At 41.7% G+C, this 14,747-nt stretch overlaps 1 protein-coding gene across 1 annotated transcript in view; it reads right to left on the bottom strand.

Moving 5' to 3' along the window:
- The window catches only part of LOC113110588 (inactive N-acetylated-alpha-linked acidic dipeptidase-like protein 2), a 76,723-nt gene extending 69,166 nt beyond the window's left edge, over positions 1-7,557 (bottom strand). The window contains exon 1 of the mRNA XM_026274713.1: positions 7,395-7,557. Within this exon, the coding sequence (XP_026130498.1) occupies positions 7,395-7,557 (163 nt within the window). The remainder of the gene's footprint in view (positions 1-7,394) is intronic.
- Between the last annotated feature and the right edge of the window lie 7,190 nt (positions 7,558-14,747).

The raw sequence follows: 14,747 nt of genomic DNA, 5'->3' as shown, positions 1-14,747 counted from the left end.
TCTGGATATTAATCCTCTTGACTGGTGGAAAGCAAATAAAGGCGCTTCCCGAAGCTGGCCACTCTAGCGAGACGTTACCTGTGTATTCCCGAGAGGGTGTTTTCTGCCGCGGGTCTAACTGTCAACAGGTTGCGCTCCAGACTGACCCCACATCACGTTGATATGTTGCTTTTTTACATAAAAATTTGACAAGGTTTTGAGGTAGGGCTGCTATTTTTATGTAACGAAAAATCTTAATCTAACGGGAAAAAATCCGGTTTGAAAGCTTCAAACGGATTCAGTGTTTTCTTTTTGTCATCTTAATTTGTTAATTATTTAAGTTAAAAATATATAGATTTAGTGTAGGCCTATTTTGTATTTAATTTGTATTATTTTATTCTATTTTTCTCTCACTGTCAGAAATGCTGCAGGTGCGTGGAAATATAGACGGAATCCAGGTTCTGTTGTTGATCTGTTCTGTATGCTGCTGTTTGCACTTTGCACGTTAAAATAAACCCTTTGATGGGAAAAAAAAATTGTTTGTATTTTTTTAAAGGGTCACAGATACGCGTTAATTTTATTTGTATTTAATGCCAATTCAATATTATAATCTTATCAGTTAACGGTTAATAATCGATTAACGAGCGGCGGTTGTCGGTTGGGAAAATTAATCGAAATGAGCATCCCTAATTTAATAATAATCTAGTGCGATTTTGAATGCACAAGCAGCTTGACAACAGCAAAATGAATGTTTGGAAATGTAAACTGATATTTTATACTGACACACTACAGCAATATATATAAATTACTGGCCGAACACCATTCTTTTAAGTGAAAATACTAACGTGTCTAAGACTTTTGCACAGTAGTGTATGTATAAAGTACGTATGATTAAATTAAGTATATTTAAATAAGTGTAATTAAAGTATGTGTTCGTTCATATGTGTTAAGGGCTAGATTTTCGCTGGAGGAAACGGCTGTGGTGTGATGAGCGAAAACTTTACAGATGAGAAACCGAGTGATTGTTTATTAAACACATTAAGTGCGCATGCGCTGCTCCGTTCGCGGTCTGCGCCTCTGTCGATTGAAGAGCGCGCTGAAAGACGGGAGGAGACCGGTCTGACGCTGGTTTCATGTGAAATTTAAGGGGACTGACTCTGAGGCGATCGGATACCGGTTCCAAACCCAACCCTACTTTTAAGAAATATATATTTTTTGATAAACGAGCCCAAAACTGGCTATGTCCTTGCTGGAGTGTGATGTGATTTGTGTCATGTGCAGGTGCGATGGATCACGTACAAACCAATAGGGTGTCGGAATGGTATATGTTTATACTTCTCATCCAACCACAATCAAATTCACTGCTTCCGGATGGCGCGATTTATCTGGATACTATAGGTTTTTTTTTGTTTTTGTTTTTTTGAATGATGACACACGGAATGAAAACAAGCCAAAATGAAATAGCAGTAACGAAGCTATTTTTAAAATGTAAGGAGTAGAAAGTACAGATACTTGCCTGAAAATGTAAGGAGTAGAAGTAAAAAGTCGGCTGAAAAATAATTACTCAAGTAAAGTATAGATACCCCAAATTTCTACTTAAGTACAGTAACGAAGTATTTGTACTTCGTTACTTGACACCTCTGGTGGTAACACAGCAATGACAGGGCAAAGATCAAGCACCAGTTTTACAAACTAGTGCAAAAGCACAATTCCAAAGCAGCACAATTGGATGTGAAAATTTCTGGGGGTGATTTAACAGTGCAAAAATAAAGAACACCGATGCAACTTCTCATTTACAAATCAACCAACGCAATATACCATGCACAGCACAAGCACAGACTGTAGACTATAGAATACCAAAGACGTGTCTCTCGTAGTTTTGAATTGGGGAAAAATGCAACACTCAATATGGCTGCTCAGTCAAACAAAGCCCCGCCTTCTAAGCAAAAGAGACAATTGCTAATCAATAAAAAGTCAGCACATCACTGCACATGCCGTTAGAAGTCCCAGTTGCTATAGAAAGAGTCAACGTTCTGAGACGTGCATTTAAGACTGAACATGCACACAGGCTGATCTAGCATGAAAATACACTTTTTTTAATGCTATTTGAGGAAAATAAACATCATTTATGGTACAATTGTTGTCAAATTTCATTGGTGATTTCAAATATGAAATTTAATCCTAAGCTTGGCAGTTTTGGAGAATTTAATGTTTCCCCATTCAAAGAGATAGGAGCTGCACTTGCATGCTCGAAAGGTGTTTCAAAGATGGCCGCCGAGTGGCATGACTTGCCTTAAAAGGACTTTGGCGCAAATAAGCATAGTCGCATGTAGGGTCGCGAGTAGTTTGATAGACCTGGTATTGCATGTATCCTAGCTGAGGGTTCCAAGTCATCTTTTATTTCCTGAAGCAAATAAAAAAATAACATGGCTGGGCAAACAATATGTTTGGATAATATGTTCTTGATAATGTGTTAATTTCATTCCAAATAAATTAATACGTGGAATAAAATCCACATCATGCGCTCTCTTATCTATGCGGTGCCCCCTTCTAGCAAAAACATTGCAACCATTTCAAGCACAACATAGGTCATTTAAGACATGCTTTTTGGGGGCATTAAATAATGGCACAAATACCAGTAATCTGATGAGCACAAAGTAAATAAGTAAATAAACTAGGGCTGTCAAATGATTAAATTTTTTAATCAAATTAATCAGAATTTTCAGTGGATTAATCATGATTAATCACTGTTTGCAATTACACCTGAATCCTAACCATTTTATTTCTGAAATTCATACCAAAAAATAAATAACAGGACACAGATACATAATTTTCATGTATTGATTCATCAATATGTGGTTCTTTTTTTCTGGATTTCAAAACTTTAACATTTACTTAGATCAAATTTACCTGAGCACTATATCAAACCATGCCATTTAACTACAGATAGTGTAAGAGTTTTAGGTGAACCAGTGGTTTAATATAGCCACATATCTATGAAATTATGCATAGAGAAACTCAAAAGAATGAACTCAGAAACACAAACATGCGCCCTCTGCACTCTGGGCACACTTTTGGGAGGTGTTCATTTGCTCTGCCACAATACTTTAGGATCGATATTTTCACGTTCTGAAGGCTTCAAGTGCCAGTAAAACCAAGTAAAAATGCATATGCTTTTCCAAACAGCTGTAATTTTCGCTGCATTGCATGTAGGCGTTCTGCGCATGTGCAGTGTGAAACACAGGACGCTATAACAGGAAGAAGCTCCAGCGTATCAACTACCAAAGTCGTCTCTGTTTATCGAGCTTGGCATGAATGTATTTGAGAGTAACTCGGGTAAAACCTTAAGCTTCTTCAGTGTTTTCGTCGCGGCGCTCGCCGCTGTTTTTTACTATCTTGAGAATTCAGAGATCGACGAGACTTTCCTGCCCTGAATAATTTGTCACACTGCGCATGCGGGAAATGCGTTAAAAAATTTGACGTAATTAACGACAAACAACTAATTAACGTCTGTCACGGGAAGAGCACAAGACAGACACAGTGGGCGTGGCGTCAGGCCTCGGAGAGGCTTTTATTAACAGAAATCATAAAACACAGGGAATAAAAGTGGCAAAAGGGGGAAAGTGTCCAAAATAACAGGGAATCTGGTGTCCTCGTCGTGTTGCGGGGTTTGTGTAGGTCGGGCAGTGTTCATCGAGGAAGGGTCCAGGCAAGGGGCGGAGTCCGGCGGCCGCACGCGCTCCCCTTCTCGGTCCGGGGCGCGAGGGGCGGCGGCTTCTCCTAGCGGCCGCGTCTCTCTCGTTGGCCGCGGCGCTGGTAGGGGATGGACGGCCCGGCATCCTGGCCCGTCGGCCGTGTATACGGGTGCGGTTCCCATCCGGATCGCGGGTCCGGCAGCTCACGTTTTGGTGGCGCGGGAGTCCCTCAACGCACCCTTCCTGGACCCACGAGGACACCAGTGTGCATGCACGGGGAAGAGACCGGTCTCCTGAGGAGAGGCGCGTTGGGCTTTTAAACAGCGGCGGGGATGAGGCTCCAATTATATCAGGTGTGCCCCATCACACGCCGCCAGCCCTGACTCGTCCAGCGCCCCTCCTCTCACACACCCACTCCAGTCGGGAGCCTGGTGAAGGGCGGCGATTTAGGACGGGGTGCCGGTGACAATCAGGGAGGAGGCAGCTGACTCGTCACATTCCCCCTCCCAAGCGACATCCCCGTCCCCAGGGCGCCACCCACACGGGAGTGCTACCATCCTCAACCAGACTCCAAACGGTCGGAGTGGGCAGGGATTCCTCTCCGGGCGGTCCTCCCTCTCGCAGCGCACCAGAACAGGGACAGAGAAACCGGGTTTTAGTGACAGCCTCAACCAACCACAGGGCAAAATGACGATAACAGAAGTCACTTACCCTTTTGTGGCTGGGAGGCTGTCCCCGGTTTTCCTCCGTCCCAGTCCGGGTTCTCATGAACGTTTGCAAGCGAGAGGGAGTGACGTCACCAGACGTTTCCCAACTGCGCTGTCTAGGCTCCGCCTTGCCCGCATTCTCCACCAGTGTCACGGGAAGAGCACAAGACAGACACAGTGGGCGTGGCGTCAGGCCTCGGAGAGGCTTTTATTAACAGAAATCATAAAACACAGGGAATAAAAGTGGCAAAAGGGGGAAAGTGTCCAAAATAACAGGGAATCTGGTGTCCTCGTCGTGTTGCGGGGTTTGTGTAGGTCGGGCAGTGTTCATCGAGGAAGGGTCCAGGCAAGGGGCGGAGTCCGGCGGCCGCACGCGCTCCCCTTCTCGGTCCGGGGCGCGAGGGGCGGCGGCTTCTCCTAGCGGCCGCGTCTCTCTCGTTGGCCGCGGCGCTGGTAGGGGATGGACGGCCCGGCATCCTGGCCCGTCGGCCGTGTATACGGGTGCGGTTCCCATCCGGATCGCGGGTCCGGCAGCTCACGTCTTGGTGGCGCGGGAGTCCCTCAACGCACCCTTCCTGGACCCACGAGGACACCAGTGTGCATGCACGGGGAAGAGACCGGTCTCCTGAGGAGAGGCGCGTTGGGCTTTTAAACAGCGGCGGGGATGAGGCTCCAATTATATCAGGTGTGCCCCATCACACGCCGCCAGCCCTGACTCGTCCAGCGCCCCTCCTCTCACACACCCACTCCAGTCGGGAGCCTGGTGAAGGGCGGCGATTTAGGACGGGGTGCCGGTGACAATCAGGGAGGAGGCAGCTGACTCGTCACATTCCCCCTCCCAAGCGACATCCCCGTCCCCAGGGCGCCACCCACACGGGAGTGCTACCATCCTCAACCAGACTCCAAACGGTCGGAGTGGGCAGGGATTCCTCTCCGGGCGGTCCTCCCTCTCGCAGCGCACCAGAACAGGGACAGAGAAACCGGGTTTTAGTGACAGCCTCAACCAACCACAGGGCAAAATGACGATAACAGAAGTCACTTACCCTTTTGTGGCTGGGAGGCTGTCCCCGGTTTTCCTCCGTCCCAGTCCGGGTTCTCATGAACGTTTGCAAGCGAGAGGGAGTGACGTCACCAGACGTTTCCCAACTGCGCTGTCTAGGCTCCGCCTTGCCCGCATTCTCCACCAGTGTCACGGGAAGAGCACAAGACAGACACAGTGGGCGTGGCGTCAGGCCTCGGAGAGGCTTTTATTAACAGAAATCATAAAACACAGGGAATAAAAGTGGCAAAAGGGGGAAAGTGTCCAAAATAACAGGGAATCTGGTGTCCTCGTCGTGTTGCGGGGTTTGTGTAGGTCGGGCAGTGTTCATCGAGGAAGGGTCCAGGCAAGGGGCGGAGTCCGGCGGCCGCACGCGCTCCCCTTCTCGGTCCGGGGCGCGAGGGGCGGCGGCTTCTCCTAGCGGCCGCGTCTCTCTCGTTGGCCGCGGCGCTGGTAGGGGATGGACGGCCCGGCATCCTGGCCCGTCGGCCGTGTATACGGGTGCGGTTCCCATCCGGATCGCGGGTCCGGCAGCTCACGTCTTGGTGGCGCGGGAGTCCCTCAACGCACCCTTCCTGGACCCACGAGGACACCAGTGTGCATGCACGGGGAAGAGACCGGTCTCCTGAGGAGAGGCGCGTTGGGCTTTTAAACAGCGGCGGGGATGAGGCTCCATTCACATCAGGTGTGCCCCATCACACGCCGCCAGCCCTGACTCGTCCAGCGCCCCTCCTCTCACACACCCACTCCAGTCGGGAGCCTGGTGAAGGGCGGCGATTTAGGACGGGGTGCCGGTGACAATCAGGGAGGAGGCAGCTGACTCGTCACACGTCGTTAACGCGATATTTTTGACAGCCCTAAAATAAACACAAGTAAATAAATTGTAATACTCTACTCCCATATATTCATTCATCTGAATAGTAAACTCCTACAAACTGTCCATGCCTTTTCAGCACTAATTCGTCACTGAGCTTCTTTAGTACTGACAGTACTATTTTATGCCAAAAGACAGTTTGCACCGGTGCAAGCTGTTAGTAAAACTTGCCTCAAATCTGTTAACTAGCCCATCAGCCCCCTATCACTAGCCCTAAAGCTAACATAAATCTAACAATAAGACCTTCTATCAAAACCAGCAAACAAAAGGTGAATAATTATTATTAAGGTGCAAAATTGTTTTACCATTATTTCATGCCATATTTCACACCATAAAGTCATTATTCAGCGTTCAGAGCTCTGCATGAGCGTGTTTTATTTCTCTTGAGGTGGGAAATGGAGAGAGCAAAACCGATATGGGACGGGTTACCTACGCACTGCAATCAATAGCGTCATAATTAAAGGAGCGGGTGTGTTTCGATAAAGCTTTTCCACACAGTTTTCTGCCAGTGAGCTATAATTGCATAGAAATTTATTATACTATGAGTTTTCATCTGGAACGCAGCGAGGAGGGGAACACGAGCCCACAGACATTCATAGAAAGTACTAATGTATTTGGACCCCATCTCAATTTGATTTCTTTATGGTGAATAAATGGATGATGGATCTAGCCGCCTGATCCACTGGAACAAAACACACACTCACACACAATAACGAATGAATGAAATTCAGGACTATGTCGAAACATTTAAGATCTTTTCAAAAGCCATTGACAATGAAATACCAGTCTCCTAAACACAGGCAGTTATAATGCAAGGAGAAGTGGGAAAGTTTGCCGCTCACATACAGTATGTACTTTTGTGGCTAATGTCTCATTTCCCTGGCAGGGAGACGCTGGCGCAATTAGAGCAAATTTTAGTGATACAGTGAGCCTTAATTGAATGGAATGAAAGAGGGGAGACAGATGGAAACAAATGATTTGAAACCTCTGGAGTGGTCAAAGCTTGGCCCAATCAATAGAGCACAGATTACTAGCTTCAGAGCGTTTGATCCGGTTAATGGAAGAGAGCTGCAGGCCTGGAGCGGGTCACGGCTGGGAGCTTTCAGACTGTGAAGAGTACGGGAGGGGTGGGAGAGTGCCGGGGGACAGGCGTCCCTTCCTCTCCACAGGATCAATGGCGCTCATGTTGCCGCTGCAGGTTTTGGGCAGACATTGATCGCTGGACATTGGTCTGGTGACAGAAGACAGGTGGTAGCGGTTCATGTTCCAGTCAGAGCTGGAGAGTGACACACACACACACATGTTTGTTTTTGTGAAAAGAGGGGACATCCCATAGGCGTAATGGTTTTTATACTGTAGAAACTGTATATTCTATGGACCTACACCAGCCCTACAGTTATCCCTAACCCTCACAGGAAACATTGTGCATTTTTACTTTCTCAAAAAAACTCATTCTGTATGGTTTATAAGCGTTTTGAAAAATTGGGACATGGGTTATGTCCTCATAAGTCACCCTCTCCTTGTAATACCTGTGTCATACCCATGTCATTATACAAAGTTGTGTCCTGATATGTCACAAACACACACACACACACACACACACACTTGTTTTTTTTTTCTTCTTCTTTGTATTACATTATTTCTTATAAATCCAAGTGAAAAGTTGAACTAAAATATTTCACATGAATTTAAGTAGTATTTATTTCCCCATATTTCGAAACCTAAATCTTTCATAAGTATTTCTCATTCATTCAAGTCAAAAATCTATCATTTAAAATGGTTCTAAATAATACATCTTTATTTTCTATTAAACTAGATTTTCTTACACTTTTGTACCCAGCTGCACACACACTTTTGTAAAAAGCCAGGTCATAATTTGTGCTAAACATTTGTGAAGGAGAGTACCACTTGTCAAAATGATACTCTTGAGAGAGCGAGTCATCAAAACAGAGTTTAGTTAATCAAAATAATAACAATATGTTTTCTGATTATCATTAGAGACTGTACTGTAGAGAGCATACTATAATAGCACAAACATGCAGACAAACAACTTACCTAATATGTGCCCTCTGAGTTCAGGGCACTCAAACAATAAGCAAGCATATCACTGGCAAATTGCTGAAAGTGGGTGCCCGGAAAAAAAATACATATGAAAATGTATACCTTTACTGACAGATTATCTCAGTTTCAAGCACAGATGATCCTCATCAGACAATTAAAACACTCCAAAACAGCCCTTTATACTTCCAAGTAATTAACAAATAAACATCACATGATGCACTTGCACATGACAAACACACACACACACACACACACACACACACACACACACACACACAAAGAACACAAATAAAAAGGAAAAAGGAACATTAAGTATCCTAAAGGTACCAACATGCCATCAGGACACCCTGGGCACAAAAGCAAACAAAATCTAAATATACTAAATGTGAAGTCCAAATACACACAAATGTAAAAAAAACAAAAAAACAAAACATTAGTCGGAACAATACCTGCACAGCACAAAGAGAATACATCCGAAACTCTAAGATATGAGCTCATGAGCTCATTTTAATAAATTAAAGGGATAGTTCACCCAAAATGAAAATTCTGTCATTAATTACTCGCCCTCATGTTGTTCCAAATCTGCAAGACCTTTGTTCATAATTGGAACACAAATTAAGATATTTCTGATGAAATACAAGAGCTTTCTAACCATGCATAGACAGGCCCAGGACTTTTGTAATGACATTGTTAAAATAGTCCATGTGACATCAATGGTTCAACCTAAATGGTATGACGCTACGAGAATACCTTTTGAGTGCAAAAAACAAACAAAAATAATGACTTTATTCAACAATTTCCTCTCTTCCATGTCAGTTTTCGACACGTGTTCACAAGAGTACCATAATGCATATGTATGGTGCTGCTGATGCAGGAGCATACTGTTCATCACACAAAGCTGATATGAAAAATATGAATATGACATGAATTCTGAAGCCGTTGTGTATGTACATGTACAGCAATTTCATGATGCTTTTATGTTGTTTTTCCATTTATTTGTAAGCTTAAAAGTCCTAATTCATTGTGAAGAAAAAAAAAAAAAAACAGACCACAGCTGTGTTTGACAAAAGCATTGTAAGATTAAGTACATCAAACACCCATTGAAACCAATGGAGTTACGATCAACTTCGGCTTACAATGCTTTTAAGAACAGCAGCCCAGAACTTTCTTAAGATTTCTTCTCAAGTTCCAAAGAAGAAAGAAAGTCATACTGGTTGGGAAGGATCTGAGGGTGAGTAAATGATGAGTAATTTGAATTTATTGTTGAACTATTTTTTTTTTTATGACTGTTTTGGAGCTTGAAGATGTGTCTCTAAGCCCATTTCCTTTCTTTTTGTCACTGGGACCGTAAATCCTTTACTTTCTATCAAGCCAAGACAACGGCTCAGCCACAGCGACGTGGTCTCCTGGGCGACCATGCAAAGATAAGAAGCGATTTTCACTCAATAGTAGGAATTAGAGACTAATAACCCCTATTAAAATCTGTAGCAAAAGTCTCCCTTCACACACATGCAGCCGGAGGGAGAGACTGAGAGCTGACTCAGAGCTCAGCATATTTCTGTCTGCGTATGTGGGGGTGGACGCCTGTGTGCACGTGCATATGCATGTTTCATATGGACAGAATGGCAGGTTCTGACACCTGTTAGGATGCGATGAAGCTTACATGTAGATGTACACACACATCATGAAACATCACAAGCCCTTGCTGGTGTAGTGCCAATAACTGTCATGCTGGTATCTCATAACTCAGAACACCAACGGTGAGAAAACTTTTTCTGTTTTTTTTCTGACAGCGCAGACAGAGAGACATCTCCTGCCACTTGGCAATGTGTTGTACAGTGTGTTTAATCATTTCATCTGAAACAGAAACTGATGTTGTGTAAAAAACACTTTTTATGTCTTAAAGCCCTTGAAATAATTGGATGTTTTAGGTTACTATTGTTACTATTCGTGCTGTCAAAATTAACGTGTTAATGCATGCGTTTAATTTTTTCTTTCTATTATAATTTTTTTTATAGACAGGACAGTAGAGAGAGATGACAGGAAAGCACTGGGATGAGAGAGGGTGTGGAATCTGCAAAGGCCCTTGAGACGGAAAACGAACTCGGCTTGCCGTGAGAGCATTTGCGTTGCATGTCAACACACTAACCACGAGGCTATTGTTGCCGACGCATTTAAAATTAATTTACACAATTAGCAGAGCTTACAACTGATGATTCCATCTTTTTTCTTGACAAGAATTGCATGTATTTAGACACAGAATGTCTTTACGACCACATCAAATGGGAGTCTTTTCAAGTCAAGTGAGTATGGAAATGGTACTGGTGATAAGGAGCTTCAGTAGGCCATATGCCAGTAAAAATTTATTTTTTCTGTCCTGTCTGCTGTTATACTGCACTCATAGTGCCAGCTCTTTAACTGCACGTACTAATGCGGTGGCGCTTACTGCATATTTCACATTAAAGCGCATAAGAAACTACAAGCATGCATTGTCATAGTTATGTCATCAAGTCGTGAAGTTACCAAAAAGGTGATTAAAGATGCCTCAAAACTGTGCATGCATATAAGTATTTGTCACATTTAATAACATATCTCTGGAATGCAGTGGTTTAAAAAATTGTCCTAAAGCACCCCAGCACTGTTTTCCTCATTTAACACACCCGATTCAACTTGTAGGCTCATTAGTAGTGACTTTAAGACCTGAAGTAGGTCAAAAACTGTAAAAAGTGTCAGATCTGCATCATGTTCAACAGTGGTACCTCTAAAAGTAATAGCAGCCAAAAACCCTAATAACCCAGCTGCTGTGACGGCTTTTAATCAAAGAATGAAATAAAGAAAAGAGAAAATCAATCACTTTCGACGCTTTAAGGAACAATCTAAATATAAAGTAGCATTAAGTGTTTAATGCCTTTATTCTATTTCTGTATACGTCCTACTTGCTAAAGGGCAAAGGTAAATATTACATGTATTATAAAGGGTTTAAAGGAGACATATTATGCAAATTTTTACAATATGTAATATAAGTCTCCGGTGTCCCCAGGAGGTGTCTGAAGTTGCAGCTCAAAATACCCCACAGATCATTTATTATATCATTCTAAAAGTGACTATTTAGAATGGAAGCAGAAACACACTGTTTTTCTTGCCTGTCTCTTTAAATGCAAATGAGTGACTGCTCCCAGCCCACTTTTCCAGAATAGAGCTGTGCCATTACAGCTGCTACATCCTAAAATAATGTGAACATATTTTAGTTTGCCAAAAGTAGGACCAACTCTTTTGATTTGCCTAAAAGTATATGTAACAAGGTTTATTTTATTTTTATTTATTTATTTTTGCTTGTTTTGTTTTTAGAATAAATAAAAAGAACAAGTAGATAGAATAGAAAATGAATAGGGAATGCAAGTGTTAGATGGTAATTTTTTAATAAAAATAAAACAAGACAACTGAACAGAAAAATAATAGATCGTGCTTGTATTAGAAGGTCATTATTCATAATAAATAAAAAGAAAATAAGTAGAAAGAATAGAGAACGCTAGTGTTAAAGGCTCTTTTTTAAATAAAACAAGTAGTTAGAATAGTAATAGAATACAGAGTGCAAATGTTAGATGGTCAAATGTATTTAATAATAATAATAATAATAAAAACAAGCAGATCAAATTAGACTGAGCATTAATAGAGAGTGCTAGAGTTAGAGGGTCAAATGAACATGAAAGAAATGTGTTTTCAGCTTTTTACTGAAACTGATCAAGAACTGCTTAGATTGAGTTGGGCAGGTCATTCCATCAGGATGGAACAGTTAATATAAAAGTCCATTAAAGTTTTATCATAGGTAGAATGCAAAATGTTTCAATACAAGCATTTCAGTCCAATGTAATTTATGCAATATATTTTAAACCTTTAACAAGGACTTAACATGGACTTGGCAACCCTGAACTGAACAGATCCTGAACTCATTGACAAATATCTGATCTTGTAAGATTTGCTCTCTTTACTCAGAGTGTGTGTGATCATGAAATTGAAAGTGAAAGTAAACTGGACATTTTGGGCAATTAAGAAATCCCGGCCGGACACATTTTTTTTTTTAGGTCCAAAAAGAGGACATGTCCGGGGAAAAGAGGACGTATGGTCACCCTATGCTGAAACATCTGTTTTGGTTCTGATTACCATGTTTATTGTGCTGAAATCATGCGTTTTAAACCATATTAGTTTAAACTTCTGATATAGGGTTTTCTGAGTACAAACATCCGAAGGACACAGAAAGAAAGTCCATCATAGCATGTGAGTGCTAAACTAAGTTCTCATTCACAATCAAGTTTAAATTAAAAACACACGAGTTACAAAAGCAATCGGTCATACCTGTCAAGGTAAACAGCTGGGAAATAAATCTCACTTTTATTTTAGATCTGTGTAGCAGAAGCAATATACAGTAAATAAATCAATAATTCCACTGCTCTCTTGTCTCCTCTGAGGCTGGGACTCGAAATAGTGTTCTGTTACTAGTATTTGCAGTTACTATATGTTTTGCTCAAACTTTAGCCATGACATTAGAACTGGTACACCGCTGTCGCTTGTGAAATCAAAATTATGGCACTGTGGGTGGAAACTTACAGATTAAGGGGCAGTAATATTATAATGAGATCCATTTGCAACATCACTAGCGAAATCAGATGCACTGGGGACCTGATTACAGCACTTAAAACCTGGAAAAGTCAGATTTTCATGATATGTCACCTTAAGTCTAATAACTGTTAAAATGAATAGCACTCAATTACACTGTTCAATAGTACTGGTATCAGTAATACTGGCCTTCAGCCATAAAAACATGCCACTGAACAAATATAACAAACAAAATACTGTCTTTATGTTGCCATGTTGTGAGACTGATTGCAAAAGTATTGCAATATGAAAGTTTATTTAAAAACTTTAATTTGTAGGTGATATTAATTACGATTAATCACAATTATTTTTAGAAAATAAAATATTCAAATAGTTATTTTTTAACCAGTTGACACCTCTAATTGCTATACACTTTAAATGCTATAAAACAAGTTGCAAGATACACATACCTTTTTGCATATATGATTAAAGGGGGGGTGAAATGCTCGTTTTCACTCAATATCCTGTTAATCTTGAGTACCTATAGAGTAGTACTGCATCCTTCATAACTCCAAAAAGTCTTTATTTTTATTATATTTATAAGAGAAAGATAGTCTGTACCAATTTTTCCCGGAAAAACACGAGCGCCTAGAGGCGTGACGTGTAGGCGGAGCTAAAGAATCACGAGTGCCAGTAGGCTTTTTTGAGTTGAGAGCGTTTGGAAGCTGTGACACAGATCCAGAGGCTGAAATTTAACAAGAGCAGCATCAGCAAAGGCGGTATGCTATATGTTATGTACTGAAACTGTATATATTTGCTTAGCGGTTTTGGAAAATGACTAAGTTCCACTTTATGTCGTCTTTTTTTTTAAGCTGTACATGTGGAAAGTGCAGTTTGATGACAACATCGCATGTTGTTTACTTGATGTGCTTACAGCTGATAGCTAAGTTAACAACACAGAGATATTTGAAGCAGTTTTACTCACCGCATGTGGTTCCAACACACGATCGTGACCCTTTTCCGTTGGGATTGCATTATCCTTAAGAAATAAACGATGTGCAATCCGAAATGCAGGGAACAAACAAAAACACTTGCACAACTCCGTTGATGCTCTGTAAAAATAAACTCCATCCACTGGTTCCTTAAAGCTGTTTCTCTTTTGGTAATCTGTGCAGGGTTGTCTTGCCCTGGCAACCAAAAACACACTTCTTTTGTGACTTTTCGCGACGCTCTCGCTCTGATCAGGCTGTGCTCAGCCTCTCAGTGCTCTGCTATACGGGAGCGCGCGCTCTTCCGGCAGAAAGGAAGTTCCGCTCCATCTAACGTCACACAGAGCCATACTCGAAAAAAACTTTCCGAAACTTGTGACAAACCGGAAGAGGTTTTTTTGGAACAAAAATACTCATCCAAACGTACAACTTAAATGTGTCCATGTTTAGCATGGGAATCCAACTCTTTAACAGTGTAAAAAACTCAGTATGCATGAAATAGCATTTCACCCCCCCTTTAAAGACAAATATTTAATATAATACACATGTTAGATATATTAAATTTGACCATGTAATTATCTTCCACTAATCTTTTACTGCCAGGGAGTATTTATTTAAATGGTGTGTCTTCATTTTGAAAAGTATATCTGTTGTTTTATTATTTTAACTTTATTTATTTATTTATTTTATTGGTCTGAAAAACAATCAAACAAACATACAAAAAAAACTTCTATGCTACTTCTTTACAGCTTATTTTGTTACATAATGTGAGACATTCATACACAAAGAATGGCTTAATTTTGAAAATGC

This window comes from Carassius auratus, chromosome 11 (genome assembly GCF_003368295.1).
Source record: "Carassius auratus strain Wakin chromosome 11, ASM336829v1, whole genome shotgun sequence".
Classification (NCBI taxonomy): Eukaryota; Metazoa; Chordata; class Actinopteri; order Cypriniformes; family Cyprinidae; genus Carassius; species Carassius auratus.
This window is presented reverse-complemented; position numbering and strand designations above follow the sequence as displayed.